At 33.0% G+C, this 25356-nt stretch overlaps 3 protein-coding genes and 1 long non-coding RNA gene across 4 annotated transcripts; 3 read left to right on the top strand and 1 right to left on the bottom strand.

The window, feature by feature from the left end:
- Window positions 1-48: 48 nt before the first annotated feature.
- LOC110710595 (proteasome assembly chaperone 3-like) lies at window positions 49-4249 on the bottom strand. The gene is made up of 7 exons (XM_021888922.1): window positions 4088-4249; window positions 2983-3063; window positions 1983-2030; window positions 1759-1872; window positions 1621-1664; window positions 576-633; window positions 49-494 (listed from the first exon to the last, which is right to left on the bottom strand). Exons 2-7 carry the CDS (start codon window positions 3040-3042, stop codon window positions 444-446), a joined length of 375 nt encoding a protein of 124 aa, XP_021744614.1. The 5' UTR covers window positions 3043-3063; window positions 4088-4249; the 3' UTR covers window positions 49-443.
- Window positions 4250-5417: 1168 nt separating this feature from the next.
- Window positions 5418-8744, top strand: LOC110710567 (AUGMIN subunit 1-like). The gene is made up of 6 exons (XM_021888893.1): window positions 5418-6138; window positions 6487-6619; window positions 6717-6851; window positions 7034-7157; window positions 7948-8085; window positions 8186-8744. The coding sequence occupies exons 1-6, from the start codon at window positions 5874-5876 to the stop codon at window positions 8291-8293; spliced, it is 903 nt and encodes a 300-aa protein (XP_021744585.1). The 5' UTR covers window positions 5418-5873; the 3' UTR covers window positions 8294-8744.
- A 1087-nt stretch (window positions 8745-9831) lies between these two features.
- LOC110710631 (26S proteasome regulatory subunit 7-like) lies at window positions 9832-13772 on the top strand. Its single transcript, XM_021888957.1, has 10 exons — window positions 9832-9915; window positions 10052-10133; window positions 10571-10594; window positions 10722-10813; window positions 10906-10983; window positions 11826-12041; window positions 12151-12369; window positions 12467-12648; window positions 12737-12912; window positions 13243-13772. The coding sequence occupies exons 1-10, from the start codon at window positions 9832-9834 to the stop codon at window positions 13398-13400; spliced, it is 1311 nt and encodes a 436-aa protein (XP_021744649.1). The 3' UTR covers window positions 13401-13772.
- A 743-nt stretch (window positions 13773-14515) lies between these two features.
- On the top strand, window positions 14516-19005 carry LOC110710604. The gene is made up of 4 exons (XR_002509184.1): window positions 14516-14729; window positions 17843-17951; window positions 18447-18581; window positions 18693-19005. It is a non-coding gene; the product is annotated as an uncharacterized LOC110710604 (long non-coding RNA).
- The last annotated feature ends 6351 nt before the right edge of the window (window positions 19006-25356 follow it).

Below are 25356 nucleotides of genomic sequence, written 5' to 3'. Positions count from 1 at the left end.
TTCATATTAATGAAAGATTATGATAATGTGACACTTATCTCCGATGGATATACATCGGTAAAAAAGTTAGGGCCTACTATTTCACATTTATTATAAAAATATCCCACTATCTTCTATCACATCTACTTTTTCAATAAAATAATACCCCACTATCTCTTATCGGATCTACTTTTCTAATAAAAACAATTGAGAATCAAACAACTACTTTTGACCTAAAACTATGCGCCATAATAAGTGTAAAACGGTTTAATACGAGCAAATAGAATATATATCTCTAAAAATCTTGAGCATATTAGAAAATACATAATCTTAGGAAAGATTGACATAGAGAAAGCAGTGCATATGTCTGCTCTGCTGCTTGAGTGCATCCAGCTATGCTGTACCACAGTTCAATGAAAAGTGATGAAACTGCTGTAAGTAGGATGTTCCATCGATCAAGAAGATCACCACATTCGATTTTCTATCACTACAGAGACTATGGCCTTGATTGTATCCTGCCATGAAGCAAAAACCATCATAAAAAATCCTGGTAAATTGATAAAAAAAAAATGCCAAGGGATGACTTGGGATCATACCACAGAATGGTCCTTCAGACCAAGAGAAAGCACCAGTGACATAGACGAGCCAGCAGCACTGAAGAAATCATCGAAGAAAATTGTCAATGCTTACGGGATAAAGTAACCAAAAAAATGAAAAACAGAACAGACAACAGAAAGCTATCAAATGCAATAGCCATCCTTTTTAGATAATTTCACGAGTTTAAATCAAAAGACACATTCACTGTAAGAGTATCAACCCTCTTTAACCTCTCTGCTCAAGCAATTCATTCTTTAGCAGCAACAATGTTCTACTAGACCACTACAATTGAATTCACTTGGAGAAGCCTTATACTTTTCTGTAGCCCTCAAGATTGTTGAAGGGCCTTCTCCTAACTGTAGTAGTTCAGGGACGCCATATCAAAGATTGAGCTTTCCCCTTGCAGCATTAGGGCAGAACTGCAAGAGACAGGTCCTACACAATAGATTTAGCTCTTTAACCTCTGCTCAAGCAAATGTAACATTCTTTATTATTTTCTTTTTTATTGTTGTGCCTAATTTAATCCTCCATACACAATTCTAACTTCACGCAGATTTCATGCCCAGACTATAGTCTGCATAACTTCAATTGTTTATGAGGAACCTTTTTGCCTCTGCAGCAAGTTCTGCATAACCACCAAAGGACTTTTATTTAGCCCAAGTTGGTGGAAATTGGTTCTTCCAAGATGTCTCCACAACCAATTACAACTATTCATGCAAACCAAGGAGCTAAATTGTATCTATTTCCTATCACTTTGCTCCACTCCCCTAACTGGGTAGACAATAAACATTGGAGGAAGGTAGGATCGGACATCACTCTATTGTTATGCTTTGTCCATAGATATTACTTGAAGTTTTCAGGCATAAGGCATAAAGCAGGCCCATGCTTCAATGGATTATTGGAAATTCATCTATGAGGCTAGCTTCTGCTTAGGGAGATTGAACACCGAGAAAATGCACACCAAGTATTCAAAATTTCTAACATATGAAAACAAAGCATCAGTTCAAAGGCTTTTTTCTAAAGATTGAGCAAAGAAAAGTTCACCTTATATTTTCAATCAGCTGGCGAGCACAAGCCGAAAGCAATGGCTGCATAGACAGCATGTTCATTCAATAAATTTACTTACCCATGACAGCTTTTTTCAATTAAGTAAGAAGTTAACAAACCAGTTTAGTAGTTTACCTCATCTCGTTTACCAAATATCACAGACACATTGAATGTAGGTTGAACTGATACACCTTCCTCCTTTCTGGCTTGCAGTAACGTTCCCATACTTCCAAGCTGAGTCACAATTACCTGTTTTCACAGTCTTATTTAAATTACAATTACCTGGTAGATAGAAAATAATACTGAGATGCTTTAAAGATGAAAGTCACTAGATGGAGCGAGATGAGTCCAATACTCACAAGGAAATGATCTTCATAACGACAAATGACCAGATCTGTTTTGATTTTCTGTCAACCAAAATGCAAGCACCCAATCAATAAAAAAAAGTGCCAAAAAAGATTTCAGAATCACTCCAAAAGACCTTTATTTTTCTTTTCCCTTTTTCTTTTTTCTTTTTTTTTTTTTTGGAAAATGACTCAAATTGCATTGCAGTATTGCACAATAACTAAGCATATCATCACGTAACTTAAGCAAGAATAAACATTAATTTCTTATCAAAGAAAATAAAAATAAAAATTGAATGTGTTTCAATATCTCTTTCAGACTATGTTAAGGTGCAAGCAAGTTAAGAACCATGTATGAGCTACAATTAATGTCTCAATGTTTCAAGTTTCCTACAGGTTCGGTTAATTTCATAACAAATGGATGCATTTATAATAAAAAGTACAAAGATATCATATAAATCTCTTTCAAGCACCAGTTAAACATTTTTGAAAACTATAACAGCAAAAGAGAAAACATTTGGTAAGAAAAATAAATGTAACCTATTCACAATTACGGATAGTGTACTGTGAATAAAATAATTATTGATATGAGAGTAAGAAACATGACTCATGCCTTTACGACATTTCTGTAACAAGAATTAAACTGTAGCACAAATCCAAGACAATATCACCTGAACAAAAACACAGCATAGACAACGACGCAAGCATTACATGGCATGAACTTTACAATAATATGGTTCACAATATTTTGGTCATGACCAATACTTTAATAGCTCATTCGATTTTCTTTTTAAATTTTGACAATATAGATTATTCTTGCTGTTGATTTGAGAAAAAGGATTTCTCAAAAGATGCAACTTTATGATGTTTAGCATTGGCATGGGAAGCTTGATTCTTAAATGAACCAGTGGCATCTCATATCTAATTAAGCAACTGAGCACACCACATTATATTCAACCCAACACCTAGCAAAAGCAACACTTTTTGACTAAGAAAGGGAGGGAGAGAGCGAAACCTTGATATCAGTAGTGAGCTTCTTATGGGGTACAGGAAACCCAGCAGGAGAAGTGTCCATAATGAATGCAAGAACGTGTTACTGCAAGAAGGACCTCATTATTCAGAATAGCAAGTAATATAACGAAGGGACAAGTTTCCATCCTGTACTAACCTAAGTACATATCAATTGCACATAATTGAGCAATAGAAAAAATAAATAAAGAAAAAATAAAATCTGCGATACAAGTGGAAGAAAGTACAGGGATAACCAAATTCCAAAAACATAAAGTTAAAGCTATGGAATTAAGTTCCAACTTCATAATCTGTAATGCTTGAAAACCACACTGCATCCCATGATCACTTGACGTTACCTTATGACGAAATCCAATCTTTGAAGGCATTCAAAAGTCACCACAGCATTCGTGTGGTTTTTCCGTAGTATTGATAGTTGGGTATAGCATTGACATATGAAGACATTCATTCTCTCATAACACTATAAACAAATGTTCTCAAAATGGTTCCACTACTACTTCTAATGAAAAAACCGCTCAAGCTTTTCATAACACACGCTCAAATACTCCGTAAGAAACACAACAATCCTTCATAAAAATCTACCGAGCATGATTCCATAATCGGAGGTAAAAAAAACAGGATGCCACACGATTTCGAAAATTAAAACGAAAGCACACAAACAATTACCAATGACTTGAAAGTTGACACAATAACGATCATAGCAAAATTCCACAATTGCAATAAAGTATGCAAAACATTCATAGTGCTCATTCAACAATGACACAATAACATTACTGAATCACCGTGAAAAGGGTTGCAAGATCATCCTTATTAAGTGAATAATTAGTCTGATTACATACTAAGCTTAACAATGGAAACTATCAAGTTCATAATCAAATTGATAATTCATATGATTATTTTGCTAATTCATTCAACTAATTACCAATAAAAAGAAAAACATGAACCCTAATTGAAGCTTAATTAGCAAGTTAAAACTTGAAATTCAATGACAAATCAACCCAGTAGTATTGCAAATTAAATAGTTGAATTAGTTAACTCATTCAAAGAACTCAATTAAACAATTTAATTAAAAAAATGGGAAAGAGAATTACTGTGGCTTAGCAGAAATGGTGGTCAGCTCGTCGACGGTCGACGGGTAGAGGTGGTGCAGAGGACTAGAGGAGAGGCAGCTTTGAACTGTGATTCACGCCTTTTGTTGGGACTTCTTGACAAGCTAAACGACACCCTATTTTACTAGATAACGCTCGTATTTAAACGTAAATAGACAAATATACCCTTATGTGTATTCCATATTTTTCTTCCCTCCAACTCAACCTAACATTTTCTCCTCCCAATAAACCACCACCGATTACCACCAACAGAAGGCAAGGTCATTGATCACCGAAGTTAAAGTCATTTTTTTAAGGATGCCAAATGCTCGATTTTTTCAAAATTCTATAGGAGAAACGCCATAGGAATCTCAAAATTCCGTACAAAATTCAAAATTCCATATCTAGGTGTTTCCCCCTAGTATTTTCCATTTTTTTGCGTTATTTTTGTTTTTATCTTAACTTTGATCCCGAACTCAGATTAAGATAAATAATACTTCATCTGTCTCAATGCGGTGTATATTGTTGGAAAGCTCTGAAAGTCTACTTTTCAACCAAATTAGAATTAGATTAATATCATTTCTAAATCTTAAATAGTACCTTAAGTACTCTCACTTAGCAGGTTTCGAACTTAATAAAGGTCAAAACTGACTATGTGCTTATACAGATTTAGAAATAAATCACTTAAAAATGAATACAAATTTTATACTTAATATATTAATAGCATTATTGACTCGACCAACCAACTCGTAATAGAAAATTATGGACCAAGATCAAGTTGAGCTAAAATTAACCTAACCCCCGACTATATTGACTAGAACTGTCAAATGTGTCATGTCATTCTCGTGCTTGTGTTCAAAGTTAAACGGGTGGGAGGATCTCAACATTAACCTCACCCATCTAATAAAGATATCGTATTATCGTCTGTGTCATAAGTAAAAATGTTTAGTCCCATACTCCCATTCAAAATTTAACAGAGGTAGTAGTTATTCTTAAGTGGGTTAATTTATGTTAATTAAAAATGTCGTGTGACCCATCTCTAATATTGGACATTCATGATTTGTGAGTAGGGGTGTTCATAAATCAATCCGGACCGAAAAAATGGACCGGACCACCTCGGACCGAATTAATCGGTCCAATCTTCGGGTCTTGAAATTCATTTTTCCAATCTTCGGTCTAGTCCGAATTTTAGACCGATTCGGTCCGAATTTGATTTTGGTTATTAAAATTCTAATTTTCGGTCTTCAGTCCAATCTGGATTGGTCCGGTCCGGTCCGGTCTTGGACCAATGAGCAACCCTTTATTGTGAGGCAAAACGATGCATTTTTATGACTCAAAATTCAAATTTCAATCCATTTCCTTTCATCCCACCCAACAACCGTTTTCCGTCTCTCACTTAACATCCCCGCAAACCTCACCGGAAAATCATTCCGGAAAACCGACACACGCAGCATTTATCAACGAATTTTCCCACACTTTCGACTATAATAATCGAAATAATTCAACCCTTTTCCTTGTTTAATTCAGGTATATATTCTTCATTTCATTTAATTACTTAACCCTAAGCTCCAATTTTTCTCAATTAAACTCGATTCACTCCATTTCAAACTCCAATTCTATCAATTGGGCAGCTGAATTGAAACTTTGTTGAATCAGATTTCAACTTAAACCCCAGAAAAATTTCAAAAAAGAAGGAATCAATTTGTACTCCAGTGTGTGATCGTGGGTACTTTCAATTTCCGGTAAAAAAGTTATATTTCTTATATTTTTGGTGAATTTGTGAAGAAAAATGAGTGATTTGGTTTCTGGGTCCGATCCATCGGGCAGCAATGAATCAAAGGGTAGTGGGTTTGATGCTGCACGAATTCAGGAGGTTAAAGCATGGCTTGTTTCTCAATTTGATGCTGTTGGAAAAGATGTGCCCGAATTCGAATACACCCCTCGAAGTATTGCACATTTGCATAATATTGCATCTGTTTCTCAGGCTAAGACTCAGGCTGCTGGCATTGTTGCCAATGATTTGCGACAAAAGGCGGCCGAGTACCGATCTCAAGGTTTTGGCCTTGACCCTTTAACTTGTTTATGATATCTATAAATGGGCATTGTGTTGTAGATTGTATGTTTTGTTTGCAATGTTGAATTTCTTGTTGCTTAGTTTATGTTGGCCTATATTGTATAATGGATACATTGGATTGGTTTTTGTGATTGGTTTCTTGTGCTTGAATGTTGAATTGTTTAGTGGTGATGTTTGCGGGAGTTTAGATTTTCGAGTATGTGGTTTTGAGTGTGTAGTTGGAAAACTGAGACAGTGGCTAGCCAAAGTAAGTTAGAATAAGAAAATTGCCTAAGTTGGTTTTGATTTCTTTTTCTGATGATTATGATGGGTGTTTTGGATTGCTTAGCTGCAAGGATTAGGGAGTTATTGGAGAATGTGGGTTTGGCTCAAGAGAGTTTGCCATCCAGCATAGTGGGCTCGGCGCAAGTTTTGGCGAGTGTTGCCAACTTGTTGAACATAAGAGACACCGAGTTGAGCAGGTGAGTGTTGCTTGACACAATGTTTATGTTTTTTTACTACGGTTTGGTTTTTTGTACTTGATTTCTAGAGAATTTACAAGAATGAATATGCTTCTAGTTTCCTTGTGTCGATGGGGGATCTTTCGCTCAGAAAGTGTGGTGTAGAGGAGAAGAGGGCAAAGGTACAAAAGGAATCTAAGGTGCTCCTTGATTATACACGAAAGGCTATAGCAAGGCTAACTTACTTGAAAAGGTATGCTGTCAGTGAGATTCGTCAAAAACGTTTGTCCTTTGTAGAGCAGTTGTTTATGTTATGTTTGGTAAATCCCTGGTGGTTACCTTGATAGCTTTTTGAGGACATTTTTGTTTAGAAGTTTGACTAGTTTCGTTTTTTCGGCTTGAACTAATGGCTGTAGCTGCTTTGCATATTTTAAGAATACTTGCTCAATTGGAAGATGAAGTAGCTCCTTGTGAGGCTCAAATTGAAAACTGGAAGACAAACTTGCCACTCCTGGTTTCAAAAGAGCGTGAATACAATCAGAGATATTCCAACTACAAGGTAGTGTACATTACTTGCTGACTTTGAAATTTAAAACTATTGCTTACTATCATTTGATTGGGAAATAGAATGGTATTGCTGGTCTTTCTTAAAGCTTCTTTTTATATTTGCATACTCGTGATTGAGAAATAGGAATGCTTCATTTATCTTCATATGTGACATCCATTCAAATATTATGGATTGCTGGTTCAATATACAGTGCTGTGTGAGTCTTTGAGGCTACTTTGTAATTTGTGATCTTTGTGATGTTTTTGCTTCTTTTTCTCTGTGAAATCTGTAGCAGGAGGCTTAAGCTGTATACTGCTTGTATGTGTTGATCATTTTGGCTTTACACACTTATGTTGGAATCTCCATGTTTCCTAGGAGAAGATACATATGATATTTGTTGTTTTTATGCTAAAACTTGACAATTCACAGCGGGTCTTAATCACTAGGCTATATTAGCTGTTTGAGCAACTGATCATGTAATAGTATTGAAATTATGGATCAGATGAGTGTTCAGATCAGAAAATAGGATGAACATTATGGATTGATTTCTCCATCTTGTTACAGTATACTGTACTTATCTTGAACCAGCAAAATCTTGACACTTTATTTGCTTGCTAGATTGTTTTCCCATTTACTCTATAAATAAGACAATAGAATGATGAAAATTTTGTTTTGGAATATTTAAAAATTACGGCGCCTTTTCTTTTATGAAAAACTTTTAAGAGTATCAAAGAAAGATTTTGCTGCCTTTCCTTCATTTCACTGGGCTGATTAAGGTGTTTTTCTCCCCTTGTATGAGCAGGCACTTCTGAATCGCGTGGGTTATGCCCCTGAAATCAGCCATGGGGTATTGGTAGAAATGGCGGAACACAGGAAAGAGATGGAGAAGAAAACTAAACCTATTCTCGATACTTTGAGAAGTTACCAAGATTTGCCTCCTGTAATAAATCTGAATTCTTTTACTTGCCACCACAGTTGATTTTTCATTTTTGATGTTCTCAGCTTGTTTTTCTCATTATTTTTCCCCTTTACCTTTCTAGGACAAAGCATTGGCTTCACTGGCAATTGAAGACAAGAGAAGACAGTTTGCGGCCGCAGAGAAGTACCTTGAGGAGGTGTTGCAGTCTGCGCTTTCAACAACAGATTAGCTTCATATCTAACATTTTATCGTGTTTAGAGTGAGATCAAGTTTGTCACTTTGAGAAGATGTCAACGCCTAGCTTGTCGATTGGCACTGTACTTGAAGCCACAACACCTGGTGCACCCACTCAAATCTCAACCAATAGTTTTGAAAATCAATCTTGTTCACACATTTCTGTATAGTGCTCTTAATATTTAGGGGTGGTGTAAGCGTCGTTGTGTACTCTATGCCGCTGTGTTTTGGCGGTTGTGATGAGTTATTTAGATGTTACGTGACTAGCCTGACCGCTATATGTCATAGTAGTGAGTAATTAGCCTTGAAAATATCATGCCTAAGTATTATAATTGTAGTAACTTCATGGACCAATGTGCAAATTGAAGGTTTGTTGATCGCTAATTGCTTACTTTATGTATGATGATCGATTATGGTGACACTCTAAGTATTATCTGTCCAACTAATTTTTTTTTTTTTTTTTTGAAAGATTCTATCAAACTAAATAAAGCAAAGGTTTTACTAAAAAAAAAAATTAACAAAAAAATAAAAAATAAAAAATAAAATTAGTACTTATCTCTTCTCTCATTCATTGTTCTCTATTTCCCACTCCTTAAACAATCTTGTTATAAGTTTACTTCAAAAATTTTAAACAATTTATTCTAACATCGGAAATAAGTTTGGTTTGAAACCTAATTTCAAATGGGGGAGGGGATTTGAACTTATAACCTATTGTACTCAAACTCTCAATCTTTGCCACTAAGTTAAGATTTCATCGGTTATTGTGGTATGTGAGAACTTTTTAGTTTGTCATAGCTCGCTAACTATTATCAAATAACATTCATTAGTTTTTAGTACAACCGATGAAACTCTTCACAAAAGTTAGTTAAGATTATTTCAGTACAACCGTTTCCTAACAGAATCAGCTTATATTAACATCACCCATTTCAGTTTAGTTTGTTTTAACACTGTTAATTTCTTCATTTTCAAGAAACCTGAGTTTATTGAGAGACTTCAAACTTCAGAGTTTCTACTAATTCTGTTTTCATTCATCGGTTAGTCTTTTCATTTTGTAACTTCAACTTCAATCATATAATAAAATTTAAACCCATAATTCGATTGAATTATTCTGTTTGCATGCAAGATTGTTCTACTTCTTGTATTATTTCATTACAAACATTATATTGTGGTAATTTCCTGATTATTTCGTACTATATTCCATGCTTCGTTTCTTTTACTGATTTCATGCATCATTTCTGGTATATAAACTATGGATGATGAACTTGGTTTTTTTTAGTGTAATTTTCTTGGAGAAAAACTTGCATTTTGTGGGATTTCTGCTGAATGTGTGATAATCACGTACTAAACTGAAATACATTTTAAATTCCTCTGTTTTAATCAGGTTTATGAGTCGAAATTCGCGGTAATTGAGATACCCAGTTTTGGATAATCCTAGATAGTTGTTTCATTCGAGGGCAGAAATCATTACCATACTTTTTTTTTGGCAGGAATTTAGATTACTTGCTTCTGGAAATATTCAGTTTAGGTACAAAAATGGGAACAGAGGATGAGAATAATCACAAGAAGGAGACAGCTCAGCCACTAGACGAAATCGACATCGATTTCTTGAAAAAATATGTAAGACAGTTTAACCCTTCTCATTCTTGATTATATAAGGATTGATTGATTAAAATGGTTGACGAAATAAAATATTATGCTTGTTTAAATGATAATTTTTTTTTTTCTGAAACTTAAAGTTTGATAATATATGCAGGGAAATGGACCTTACTCTTCCGACATTGATGAATTGGAAAAGGATATAAAGAAATATGCTAGGAGGGTTAAGAAATTATGTGGTACGGAAAAAATGCGACTTAATATTATGCTTCGTATGATTTAATAAGTTAGTATGTGGTACTTGATAATGTGTCTTGTTCTTTGCATGATTTGCTTATCTCTAATGGTTCTATGAATATAATTAAGTTGCCTTTCAGCAATTAACTTTAGCTCGATCTGTTGTTATTGACATGATCATGTATTATGTTTGGGGACAAGCACGCAATGATATACATGTACACACGATTGGTATATATATAATCAAGTATCAATTGTCGATGCTCAAATGGCATGTCGGAGTGTTGAGGATCTTGACACAGATAAATGAGTCTTGAAGAGAAGGGAAGGGTCCGAGTTTGATGAGAAGGGAAGAGTTCAAGTATGATAAGGAAAAAGGTGTTAGAAATATGAGATTCTGATTTTGTTCTGTATTTGATGTTCCTGTTTCATTTGTCAGGGTTACATCTTACAAGTGATGTAGGTCATTTATTTGGCATAAACTCTAAACATTTTTTTTTGCTTTTTTAGTGAAATATTGCATATTATTTGTAGATATTGAATTATGATTTAAGTTTTGGATTGAGCTAATTAATCTTCTTATATGACAGGAGTCGAGGATTCTGACACAGGACTATCAGCTCGTAGCAAATGGAATCTCAAATCGGATATACTAATGATGAAGACAGAAGAAACTCTCCGTGTAATAATTTTACCTTAATTCTCTTCTGTCCTGAATAATAGTCTCCAAATTTCTTAATAGTTGTGGACTTATGGTGACTGATGTACGTTCAGGTTGCGTACTGCACCAGCATAATGAACCCTAACACCGAACAAGCTAAATATGTGGTTAGACTGTCAGGAAAATTAAGGGTAATTGATGCTTCCTTTTTCCTCATGTTTCCCACAAACTCCTCTTTTTACTGATTTCTCAGCTCCCTAGCAGGCTTCTTTGGTGAATATTAGAGCATTTGGCTTCTATGTTACATGTAACAGTAGGTAGTAGACTAGCATCAAGGCTTAGCTGTTTTACTTGTGGCACTGTAGGATTGACTATGTGGTTAAGACTCACTAACGGTTTTTGTTTTTGCATAATCGTATGTTTATAAATTATAAATAGAGAAGAAAAGTGGGAATACATCTGCCTTCGACTTTTCTTACACCATTTTCATATAATAAATTATCACAGGCTATGATTATTGTTGGGCTTGATGATGGAGTTTCTCCAACTGATATAGAACAAGGCACGCGTGTTGGGTATGTTGTTGATGCTCTTTGATATTTTTGTGTGTTCATTTCCTTGATGTAACTTACTGTCACTAATGTGAACGTATTACTTTGATTTGGTGCTAGTGCAAGCTAGTACACCATAACTCAGCTAACAATTCCATGTTGGCTATATAGCTAACATATGTGTCTGTAGTCTGAACTATATTACTCGCTTTCTGATCGTTATTGCAGAATTCTGCACTGTCACATGGATAAACTAAGGCTTGTTTGGCTGTAGGTTGAGTGTTTTCAAACTATGAGTTTAAGCTCTTTGTCTCAAACTATAATTCCTATTAACTTTCTACTGATTTTTGAATTTTGGAATAAATTGAGAGTTACTACTTATATATATATGGATAGTACTGTCTGTTAAATAGTTACAAGTTCACCTTCTACTCTCGCCTTACTACAATGCATCCTTCACTCTGTGTCTGACATGATCACAGAAACTATACCAACTAAAAATCCATCTTAGACACATAAACTCACTGGTAAGTTGGTGTGCTTATTTTAACAGGATTACTCTCAAGAAGCCCAAGATACAGATATCCTTACCTCCTAAAATTCATCCCGATGCATCTTTGTTGACAGTGAAGGAGAAGCCTGATGTAACATACAATGATATTGGTGGCTACAAAGAACAGATACGAATGGTCCGAGAAGTAAGTTTTTTTCAATAAAAGTTTGCTCAAATTTTCTAAATGAAAATGATGTAAGAAAATCTACTCGCTTTCTCTTTTAGTAATTCTTAAGCTATGTGTCTGTTTGCAGGTTGTTGAATTACCCATGATTCACCCAGAAAAATTTGTCGCTCTAGGGGTTGATCCTCCTAAAGGAATCTTGTTTTATGGTCCTCCTGGGACAGGGAAAACACTGATAGCCAGAGCTGTGGCTAACAGAACTGATGCTTGCTTCATTCGTGTTAATGGAACTCAGCTTCTCTACAGGACAATGGGTAAGGGTGCTGCAATGGTTCGTCATATATTTAAGGTATGCACTATGCTAAGAACAAAAAAAATTTAATACCACTGTGTTCTCTTCTTGTTCAGTTGCTTTATTGCTAAATTATACACATGCATTGTTACAGATGGCTAAGTCAAAATTGGCCTGCATACTTTTCTTTGATGAAATTGATGCCGTAGGAGGTGCACGTTCTTTTGATGTTGCTCGTGGTGACAATGAGGTACAACATACCATGATGGAAATAGCAAATCAGCTTGATGGATTTGATTCTCGTGGAAACATCAAAGTTGTTATGGCCACAAACAGGTTAATATGCTCCTAATGAGTAATTTTAGGACTTAGGCTTTATTGTTGTTGAGTACGTATCTCACCATGCTCTTTCGATATTTTCCAGACCTGATACTCTTGACCCTGCCCTCCTGCGCCCTGGAAGAATAGATCGGAAGGTTGAGTTTGGTCTTCCTGATTTAGAGGGTAGGACTCAAATATTCAAGATTCAAGCCAAGAACATGAGTTGTGAAAGGGGCATTCGTTTTGAACTTCTTGCTCGCTTGTGTCCCAACTGCACAGGTGACTTAGTTTGCCCCCCTATTCTTAAGTGTATGTAAAACAACATGGAAAGATATATCACACACATGAAATTATAGTTATTGTGACTGTTTAATTCATAGACCCGGAGAGGACAGAAGTAGGTCTGTAGGTTTGCTCGCTTTCTCCTTAACAGAACATAATTTATACTGTATGCAATTTCTTCACTTCCTGAAGGTGGCCTAAATTGTTGAGAGAACGAGTTTAAAGCTAATTATTTCACTTCAGAAAATAAAACTTCAAAAGATTTTTCTCTTTATTTTTGAACATTACATGAATACATATTTGATTAAATGCAACCTGTTGTTACAGGTGCTGACATAAGAAGTGTGTGCACTGAAGCTGGAGTATTTGCCATCCGGGCTCGAAGGAAGTTTGTGAAAGAGAAAGATTTCCTTGATGCAATTAACAAAGTCATCAACGAATACCAGAAGTTTAGTGCAACCCCAAAGTATATGATATACAACTGAAACAGTTGATTTTTTTCAAGAAACCAAATAGCAAACCCCTGAAAACCAGTAAACCGAAACTGACTATTTTAACTGTGAGTTGTGACATGTTTGGCAATGTTAATTGTAGAGATTTGTATTTTGAATTAAGCATTTAGGCTTTATCTTCTGTTTAGGCAATCATAAGCTAGTGAGTTTGGATATGAAAACAGCTTGAATTTTATATCATTCATTGTGCTTCAGCTCTTAATATACACATTAGATTTAGTATGAAAACCTGATGGAAAACTGTCACTGGCTGTGGAGGGCTTAAGGATTCCGAATCACTTGAAAAAATCAGTTCTGATTGCCATCCGCAGACATGCTGAGACAGGATCTGTAGCAACTGCACTGCAAGGTCTGCAACGATAAATGAGAGGGATTTAAGGACTACTAAACACATTAGGCCCTAAATAGGCGCAAAACTATACATATATTCTACTCCGTAAGAGAAAAATGAGCATTACTCAAAGAATTGATGTATAACCTCTCCTAAATACGAATGCATAAGTGATCTGGAAGTTGTAATAGGGACGGATGGAGTATTTATTAGTTGTTTACAAGCTTATTGTTTCAGCTTATTCAATTAGTTGATTGCATTACTATTTTGCATAAAGGAAGTTTAGTAAATAAGTTTATACACCATTACCAGTTTCCTCATACCCAAAGAAGAACTGGAGGAAGGAAGAGAGGAATGTAGGAGGATAATTGTTTTCATTTCGATATTAGCCTGAATTTTGTACATGCAATCAAGAAATTTTGATATTAGTCTCCTATATATGATATGATACTTCCTTCTTGCGTAAAAAAAAAGCAATCAAGATGATGCCATTTTCTTATTTGTCTAGCCATTTTACATGAGCTACTTGACTAGCTGTATACGAGCAAATCGACAAATTTACACCAAAAGTATCTACTAGGGTCACAATAAATAGATACGATTTCATATGTTTTTTTTTATAGGTATGACCGTATGATGAAGGGTCTTAACAGGCTGAAACTCCTCATAAGTCAACCCGGCCTGAGTAAGTTTTATTTTTTTACTCGCAAAACAACAGTATGGTTAATCAACCTCTATTGCGGTTCCAAACCATTTTTAATTTAGGCCCGCTAAAATATAGCCTAACGGCAAAGCAGGCGGTTGGCTGCTTTGTTAACCACCGTTGTGATTTCTTCTCCACTCTACTGATCATTTGTCTTCTATTTTTCAGCAAAACCCTAGAAAAATTTCTAATTTTTGCAAAGTTAATCTATTAATCAACACTCAAGTTCTAGGAGCTTTGGTTTACTGCACCATTCGCAAAAATAAAGGTCCTTTTTTTTTTTTCTCTTTCTTTGTCATTTTCTTATTTTTGTGAAATTAATTTCATATATATCCGAATATATAGTCTAATTTTTTTTTTTTACAAATGCAATTGGGGTTTATAAATGGAGAAATACCCACAAAGTATTATAGCCAATAATTTTAAAAATGGTGGTATTTGGTTATTATTATTGCTAATTTGCTATTAACAATTGAAGGAAGAAACTTCTAGGAGGGGTCATTGCAAAGTCCTGCTTGATTCATGTTTTGAAGGCTGCCTTGTTATCTTTGTAATTGAAATTATGATTAGAATTCTCGTGATCGAGTGTATTATTGTTAGCATTCATAGCTGTTAGGCTGTTAGCTACTGTTTGTCCCTTAATTTTGTACAATGAACCCACTTTTTGTGAGTGTTTTTGGGTCAAATGGTGCAAAAAATAAGGGACGGAGGGATTATGTTGCTGCTTGGGAGTAGGATTTAGAAGAATGCATCATGCTTTTTTGATTTCTTAGCTATATGTTGCTTCGGGGTAGGGTTTAGTAGATTTCATCTCACAAGGGTGCTGAATTATTCAGTGATTTTCAACTTAGGCCATGGGAAAATATGAATGTCTTAGTGCTAAAATTTGTGAGAAATTGGAAGAGTTAAGTGAACAGGAGAATAGTAGGGATGAATTTTCATCTTACTCTATGCGAGTGGCCTAGAGGTGTACCAAGGTGCATTCCTATAGTAGTAGGCTAGTAGCACACGGTTGATTATTCCCATAGATACAGATATTGCATAGGTGCTTGATAGGAGTGAGCTAGAGATATAGCATCTAAGCAATGATTTTACTGGCAAATATTAGTGACTAATACCCTACTAAACTATGTAATGATGTCTAGGAGGCCGATAAATCTCTTGCTGTCATTTTCTGTTCTTTGTTTTTTGCTGAAAGGGATAAAATAAATTTCGCTAAATGTTTACAGTTTGGACCATGTAATTGCTTTGATAATTTTTTTGTATTTGACAAATGTTCTTTCAAGTGATGATCCCATATTAAGGAAGTGGAGTGTTACTAAGATGAGAATAGAAGGTTTTACTTGATTAACTTCCATCTTTCTAAGAGTCCAAATCACATTAGGCTTATAAGATATCTTAGAAGTTCCAGGAAAGAGAAGTAATGCACATAAGTGATACTTCTCATTTGTTTCTTTGAGAATGAGAAAGTTTGTGTCAAGTCTGACCATTATACGATCTGAATATCTACCCCTTTGCCTAGACATGCTCAAGAAGTGAATAAATATGTTAGTTTGGAAAATTAAAATTAGTATACCTGGCAAATATATCCAAAGGATTACATTGACCTTTCTGTTTGAGGGCTACTAGTGACTAGTACAAAACTACAGATAGAACACTCACATATATTCTAAGGTATAGGTTAAAGTCTTTCCCCTTTTTCATACGAGTAGGAACATGAAACTGGGGATGAGACCTGTTGTATAATGTTGATATCTAAAGATTTTCCGATCATCATCTTGGTGCGGCATATTGAAAAGCATTCATGACTTGCATTGTCTTTAATGCCACTTGAGCACTAGTTTTAGTTTCCACATGACCCTAGTTGCATTAAAAAAAAGTTAAAAAGTTTGTTGTCATGGTAATAAAATTACTTGAATGATTAGATGTTTCAAAGCAAGTTATATCTTACGTTGATATTTCTGTGTCAAGTGTAAATGTTGTTTTGAAAACAAATGTAGGGACTTGGGGGGTAAGATTTTTCTATTGCGATTGAGTTACACCAAGTATCAATATTAAGTCTTTTTCTCTTTGCAGCAAAATTAGAAATTTTCATGGTGTATTCAAGATATGTGGCGTATGGTTTATGTGGATAGTATTTTGGTAGATGGATGACACTTGAGCTTTGGTGCATAGAACATTGGTGTTAAAAGTCAAGAGTATTATCAATTTCATGGAGTGCTAATCTAGCACTAAGGAGTCAAATGAGAATGTAGTAACATTAGATAGTTAAGAGCTGCACAAAAGTGAGTATTTTAAGTCCCTTGATGTCACTTAAATTTGTTGGCTCAAATGGAGAGCATAAAAATTTTATTGGTTGTTACCTACAAATCTACAATTAAGGTTAAAGGAGAAATCATATTGGACTGAACATATTAGAAAGTGGTGTTGCTTACCAGCAAACTTTGTATTTTGAGGTGGATGTGCAGGAGCAATTTAGGGGTTGAATTTAGAATAAATATATTTGATATATGGTTTGATTTGCATTGAAGATAGTATAGGAGAGAATTGGTTTGATTTGAATATATTTGGGCATATGAGATGTTGATCAATAGATGCACCATTAAGAATTTTGAAGAATTGTAAGTATAAGGATCTTTGAAAAGCTAATGGCATTGGGAATGACATGAATATATTGGGGTTGCAGAAGCATATATCACTCAATAGAATTGAATGAAGGGAGAAGATCTTTGTTGTCTACTATTGGAGATAAAATCTTTGTTTCATTTAGTCGACCCTATCCTATTGAGGTCAGAGCTTTGACATTGTAGTTGGAAGTGTACATACAGTTCCGTTATTGTGCTAATGGAACAATTTCTGATTTTTTGAAGTTAAAACATTTTACATGGTGGCTATATAGCTTAATACAGGTTTAGTTATATATGGAAGGTGGGGCAAGTTGTCCTATAGTTTTTGCAATTGCCCAACTTACTAGCTAGAATCATGCTTCTAGACAAGGAAAGATTTTCAAGGAGATGCAGCTCCTCTGACATTGTGACTGTTGCGCGATCACTTATATTCTCCATGTTTGGAAGTGTAATGCAGATCCTTAGTGTGCTACTGGAACAATCTTAGTGATCCTTAGTTTGTCATCGTGGTTGTAATCTGTGGATGTATCATGCTTTTTAACCATCATGGCTTTTACTGCTTGATTTTATTGGTGACGTTTACGTTTTAACTAAAGCATGAATGCTTCATCTCAACATCTGATTCCATACCTCAGACACTGGCCTTGTTGACATCAGGATAGTGGAATGGGTTAGTGTTGGCTGTAGTATGAATTTTGGATATTCCTTGTTATATGGACATTTGAATGGAAAGATAATTTAGTACTAATTGTAGGAGAAGATAATAGCAGATCAGGCCATTTGCATATGATGCCTACATTGTGTATCCGAAGAAGAAGCTGGAGTAGATGCATCATTGCATAATGAACTCACGAGTTATGATGGTAAGTTTTGTCATTCAAAATAAAGTTGCAAAATCTTATTGGCTTGGGAGGTTCACATCTATGTTTTAAGCCCATTTTTTGGTGTTATGTGATTTACGAAGTGCTAAGTCTTATTATTTCTGTTTGTTCGTCAAAATTGAGGAACTGAGATGACTATTTGTTGTCAATTACCTTTTCTCAAATGACTGTTCAGGCTGTAGTAGCAATATTGACATTGATTCTGGACTGTTCTTTATTGCCTACTTGCCTAGATTAGGGTGACGGGGTGACGGTATTGTTGCCAGTTTCACAGCCTTTTTTTTTTGTTTTTTGCAAACAATGAATAAGCTGAATGAGTAATAGTCTTTCAACTCTTCTAGATGTTCTGTTCTGAACAAATTTACTCCACAGTATGTCAGTATTACATGACAAAATTATTTTCTCTTGTCAAATTTCTCTGTCAAGGAATTTAAGATAGATGAGAAAGTCTGAGATGGCCAGTTATCTTTTGCTCAGTTGTTAAGTTAGAAGCAGACTGCTTTGACGGAGGAGCACTTTGAGCCTATCAGGGATGATAGATGAGTTTGAGCGATGGTGCTACACCCTCAGATTCTGAGGATGAAAGCAGACTGGTTTTGATATTGCAGGCTGGTGAGTTAATACTTAATGTATGTTATCATTACAGTAAACATAATCTAAGAACTAAATAGCTTCAAAACTTTTATGCATTTATTAGTTCTGCCATTTGTCAAATTATTTTAGGTTGTATGAAGGATGAAAAGTTAGCAAAGGCGTTTCTTTTGCAGCTTCTCACTTGTCAATGAGGACACTTCTCCTTTAGGAGAGAGATCGAGTGGCTGCTTTGCTGGCCGAGCTAATATCATCATGTCTGCTTAATTAAGGCTAAACCGGGAGGGTTGATAACACAGAGTCGTCTATCTATATATTATATTAAAAGACAAGCGCCTCAATGTGAGGATGGCAAATGTCACTCTCTCATTGACTTATCTTAAGTATAAAATATATCTATATAATTACTGTTTACATATTCAAGCATAGTTATTTTTGTTAAACTTCAAACAATAAAAGCAAGTTTCTATACATGTATAACATTTTCATGATTTCCTAACATAAATATTGATTTAATTTTTTTATGATAAATATATACTTTCCAATACTACAAATAATCCATAAAGTCTTTCCAATCTTTATTTATAGTCAAGTTAAAGAATAATATTGTAACTAATTTGAAGCAATATTAAAGTGACATAATTAAGGAAACAAATATTTCGTATTTTAAAAGGCTAATATTGTTTTTTTTTATATGAAAATTAAATAAAATCTATAGAATTTAATTTGACGTCAATTATGAAATCAATACAAACATTTAAAAAAAAATCAGATGTACAATAAAATATTGTGCACCTATTATAAAAGCTACCCTGTAATGAATGAATGTCATTTATACTTTATTGATAAAAGTTACCCAAAATAGTCTACAAGTTATCCTAAATTCAATTCAAGTAATCGGTTGAATACAAAAGTTTTTGATAAAGATACAAAATAGTGTAAAAATTACTTTTATCGTTTGTTGTACTTCTTGACAAATACTGAATGCTGAGCCGAAATGTTGTCATGGAAAAAAATACATAATCTTGAACAAAAATTTAATTTTAAACGGCCTTTCATTTTCTATACAATGTCTTTTACAATGACCTTTTGTTTTTCTTGCATTAAAAATAATAATAATAATAAATAAATAAATAAAAAATGAACCAATAGCCAATCTAAAGAAGAATAAAAGTTAAATTGAATTAGACATTTGACGGAAAAAAGGATAGATATAAAATGTATTATAACTATTACTCGTGTTTTAAATTGTAATATTCGTATTAACAATGCTATTCTAGATATACAACAATCATGTGCAATAATTTATGTTGTTTTATATATAATAATACTTTTAATAACTATAATAGTATGTGTATATAATATAATATTTTTTATAATATAAAAAAGTATATGTATATAATATAATATTTTATAACACGTGTCCTCCATACCAAGTGTTTGGTTGTTGGTGTAGTGGTGATTGAGACTACACTTGGTAGGGAGGACCTGTGTTCGCTCCCCTGCAACAACAATCGGAAGGGGAGTGGAACCTAATAGCCTAAAAAAGATCCTCAAATCTGGATTAGCCCAAAGGGTGAACCGGATAGAACACCCCAAACTCAATGCATATATGACGGGAATTAACTTATCCTTTATCTATCTTATGCAAAACTCCAAAGTCTAATTTTTTTTTTTCAAAATATAATAATAACATTTGTAAATTTTTGTTAATATGAAAGATATAAACCTATGCTATTCAAAAAAAAAAAAAAAAGATATAAACCTATCAAAATGTATATATAGTTAAATTGTTTAATAATTTATATCGAATGCGTAATTTTATTAAAATTATTTACATGCAATTATTAATTGTGTTGGATGTGTGTGTAGCTATGCAATGTCCAAAACTTTAGTTGAGCGACTTTGATTTAGTGATTGTACGGTAAAAAGATATTGACTTCAATCTTGAAACCTAATAGTATAATAAATTCTAAATAGAAAAATTAAAACAAAAGGAAATGAAAATAGTAAATGGCTTTAAATATTGAAATAAACATAACCTTTTAAATCAATTTAGCGAATTCAAGAGACAATTTTAAGGCTTTTAAAATTAAATGGGGGGAAATATATAAATGTCCATGCACTATTATAAGAGTTTTGTTAACCATTTTATAATTAAGATAGGGATAAATCTTAGTAATATATACTCCGTATATTTTATTTATATAAAATTATCAGTATCCATACTTATATACGAAGTATTTGTATTGTATACTATATTTAATCAGCTGTTGGTTATATATATGACTATTATATAATATATAGTTTTTAGCACAATGCTTAACTTAGGAAAATATATGTTTTGGTAGGTCATATATAAGGTTATTATTGTGTCTATAGATTTAATGAGTGCGACGGATAAATAAAACATGTATATATTAGATTGATTGTAGCTATTGATGCGGATGGTATGATAAGAAAATTTTAGTTTTTCTCAACGGGAGATATAAATAAATTAGCCCACTTCTTATATAGCTATGTGGAGTATTATTCAATTATTTTTCAATTAATAAAATAACATTATAAAAAATTAAAAGAAATTCAAATAACATAAAATACTATTTAAATAACGTTCATTTAATATTTATTTTTTTTATTGACCATTAGTAACCAAGTCCTTTAATAGTAAATGAATTATCTTTATTTTTATTTTTATTTTTCCTACGGGTTTTATAATTTGATTTATAAACCGTGCATCGCACGAGCACTATGCTAGTGGTTTAATAAGAGAGGTGTCCACTGTCCAGTCACTAGGTTTTTCGCCTTCAAATTATGAATGAAGGAGCCATAGAGGGAAAAGGAGACGAGCAAGTGGTCGACATTGAGATAATAGCAGAGTTCACTTAAGGATTAAGGTAGATTTTTTAATGCTTTTCTCAGCCTGTGATTTCTGATGGTAATTTGTCATTATTCTCTATTACAATATTATAGAAACTGTAAGCGGAACGTTTCCTTAAATCCTAATATTATGATTAACTAACGCAATACTTTGTCGAAGGTAGTTTGTCTTGTCACTGTCATTGATATGCTCACGGATGATGGCAGTATAGTGCTGAGACTGATAACATTTCAACGTATTAGCGTGTTAAAGGGTGCTGTTAGTGTTGGCTGCTTTGATTATTAGCATTTTCAAGAGGGTGATGTAAATATTTCCGCCATTGTCGCCCGCTTTTGTTAATTAATACTTGTATGTGTTGTATAGTTTTTGGTACATGGCATATAAGATTGATCAAGTCTACAAGTTGCATTTCACAATTTTTTTGCGTTACTTTCTTTTTCATTAAAGAGACCAGTTATATTTAATAACTGGTCTTTTAAGTTATCTCACTTTTTTTTGTATAATTTTTTAATAATTTTTTTTCCCTTTTTATATCTTATATTTGTACAACCAATTTTAATATTTCCCCATAAAGCTTATCAATTAACTAAAAAATCATAAAGTTAATTCAATATAATAATTTTATTGTACCATTGGTTTATAACATGTTATTTGTAGTATTTTCGACTTGTAAAATTGAATTCTTAAGTATTGTATTTGGTTGTGATATGAATTTTTGTGTCCTATTTTTGGATTGAAATCAATTTGGTATATGTATATATACATACATATGTATGTATATATACATATATATGTATGTATATATACATATATATATATTTTATATATATAAGTTTTGGATTGAAATTAATTATGAACAAGACATGGAAAAAAAAATTGTACTTTCACAAATGATCAATAATTGATGGTGACACACTATCTCGGAAATCCTGGATCCGCCACTGTCCACAGTAAAGACAGAATTGAATTAATTTTTGGCTATGTTGTTGCTTCATTTGTTTATCTGTTTTTTTTAAGAAGGTATCTATGACTTATTCATTAGTCTAATTGTAAAGTATTGATTTTGACATTGGTTTGAAATATGAAATTGACCATAATATTGCATATCATTTCAGGTGACTTTGTGCTTCCAACATTATTGAAGTTTTTTAAGTGACGTAGTTGTTTGAATTTACAAGTCTTCCAAATTACTTGTGATTAATTTATAGGTTTTCTTAAATGGACTGCGCTATGATTTTATATTATGCTTCTGCCGTCTATGGTATGTTGCTCATCCTCTTAGTTGTAAGCTTCTAACATAATGTCATACTTCCGCCGTCTATGGCTATGATGTTCTTCCTTGTGTTAGTTGTTACGGAATATATATTGTCAAATTTCCCTCCGTTATTTAAAGTTCTTCCCACTTTTATGAACTCGGAGCAAGTTGAAAACTTAAAATGAATGATGACTCATCACTTCAATATGAAAAGCTTTTTGTTTTTTTAACGATTACTATGAACTATGGCACATTAGCACAATGATGTCGAAATGTTTTATTTCTCCCAGTTGTTGAAGAGTGTTCTCGTGAAGAAAAAAAAAACTATCATAGTCTAATTGCACTAGATTTTTTTTATTTTTTGTTTTGTTATTATTATTATCATCTTTATTTGGTATATAAGTCTTTAAGATGAAGGTGCTCTACCGGACCCTTAAAACATACATATTGAGAGACCATCTTGCTCAATACTTTCTTGAACAATTATTAGTTTGTTCAACTCAAAAATTAGTTGGAGTTGATTAATATGCTTGGCTTGTAGGATAGATGAGAAAAAAGTACTGAGTTTGTACAAATTTTGTTGGCCTACTTTTTGGATTGGACCTGACTCAAAAATTAGATGATTCGTATAGACTTTGTGCATTTTTTAGACCTGAAAATTAATTTTCGACCTAACCCGACTCAATCCCCTAACCCTGATCACTCATAAACAAATTTGACCAAAATATTGTGAAGCTTCATTTTGAAGGCTACAAAATTAAGATTTGATACTCTTTTTTTCTATTACTTGTGTAATGACCAAGTCAAAACGCTAATCACTATTTCAAACGCCACTACCAAATTAAGCCTTAGCATCCTCACTCTTAGAGGCTTAGGTCTATGTCCAACCTCTTTTTTTTTTTTTAAAAAAAAATTATTTATTTATATGTCCACGTAGTATAATAATAACAATAATAATAATAATAAAGATTACAGGTAACAACAATAATAAAGTTTGATTGTATTGAGGTTTAACTGGTGCAGACGCCTTATGGAAGCACATTTCCTAATCAACTTGGACATGTTGCCTAAATTCTATTTTATAAACTGCATGAACGAAGTTTATAATTTTTTTTTTTTGAAGACAAGTTTAATAATATTTAATAGTATGTATACGTTAAATAAAGTATAATTTCTCAATATTATTTTTTATTTTTGTGAGAAATATCACTAATTAATTGTTATTACATTGTAGTATGACATCATACAAACAACTTTTGTACCCTCCTAGGCAACAGGAAGAATAATGTGACATCATTTTTTTTAGTGCAATGTTGATCAAGATCATAAATTTATGGGTGTTAAAATAGTTAAAAGTTACTTGTAATCCTGAAATATGCCTTAATTTAAAATAAAGCATAAATAAAATTGAACTTATCAATAGATAACGAAATATAATTTAGAAAAAATACATTGGTCTACTCTACACAAATGTATATTCTATGTTTTTAACTGCTCCATAAACCTATAATAATATGTACCATTTTCATTCTTTTTTGAGAAAATTTATTATTATTATTTTTATTGAATTGAGAATTTTTATATAACTTGTTTGTTGTTTCCAACTAAGGGTCTTGTCTCTTCAGCTTATTTTCAGTTCAGTTCAGACTTTTCAGTTCAGCTCCAATAAGTCCAATTCAATTCATATTTTAATTTCCTTTTCTCATAAAATATTCAATTCAATTTAGTTCAGATCTACGCAGTCAATCAGAACAAGCTCTTACTCCTCCATTTCTTTTTTCTTTTCTATAGAGTAAATTTCTTATTCTTGTTATTAAACATATATGGCAAATCGACTATAGTAGAAGTAAAATGAGCTGAGACAAAGGGACCAAATCTAACTTTTAAAACCACAAATTCTTCTTAATCAAATAATAGAGTAGTCAATTTATTAGGTAAGCCAATATCGAAGCTTTTTCTTGATTATTTAGCATAAGGGACAATATCTCAATATGACAATAGGTGAATGTCCCCTCTAATCAAATACACCTGACCTTCCAAAATGTCTACATGTTTAAACGTTAAAATAGGTGACGTATTAATCTTATAATTTTCAATTTTTGGTGATAAATCCATTTGGTAGAACGTGTGTATAATACTTAATATGATCTTGCTTGTAATGTTTTCCATTTTACAATTTTTATTTGGATAATATTATATGTAGCCCTTAAAATTACAAATAAGTATTTATTATCTTTTTTGATTGAAATTAGTTTAGTAATGCACGAAAAAATCACGCGCAAAATTGTGTAATTAATGAATTTATAGCGATAAACATTTTAATTTCCTTTTATTTATGACACCATAAATTACACAAACAAAATACGGAGTATGAAGTATATTATACAGAGTGATTTATATTTCAACAAAATTCCATTATTGATAATAATTCAAAAAGATAAAATAAATGTTGTCCTTCCACTTAAATTCTCAACAATCAACTATGGTAAATTTACGTACTTAACTTGTGATAATTATGCTCGTATATGTTTATTAGGCTAGACCTATAGATACGTTTTTTTGTGATGAAAATTAAAAACGGGGGATACATTATTAGTAATTTAGTATTAGTCATTTCTCATTTGTACTATACAGATGTCAGCATTTCACTTTGTTTTAAT

This window comes from Chenopodium quinoa, unplaced genomic scaffold (genome assembly GCF_001683475.1).
Source record: "Chenopodium quinoa cultivar QQ74 unplaced genomic scaffold, ASM168347v1, whole genome shotgun sequence".
Lineage (NCBI taxonomy): Eukaryota > Viridiplantae > Streptophyta > Magnoliopsida > Caryophyllales > Amaranthaceae > Chenopodium > Chenopodium quinoa.
The sequence above is the reverse complement of the archived record's forward strand: the minus strand, read 5'-3'. Positions and strand labels throughout refer to the sequence as shown.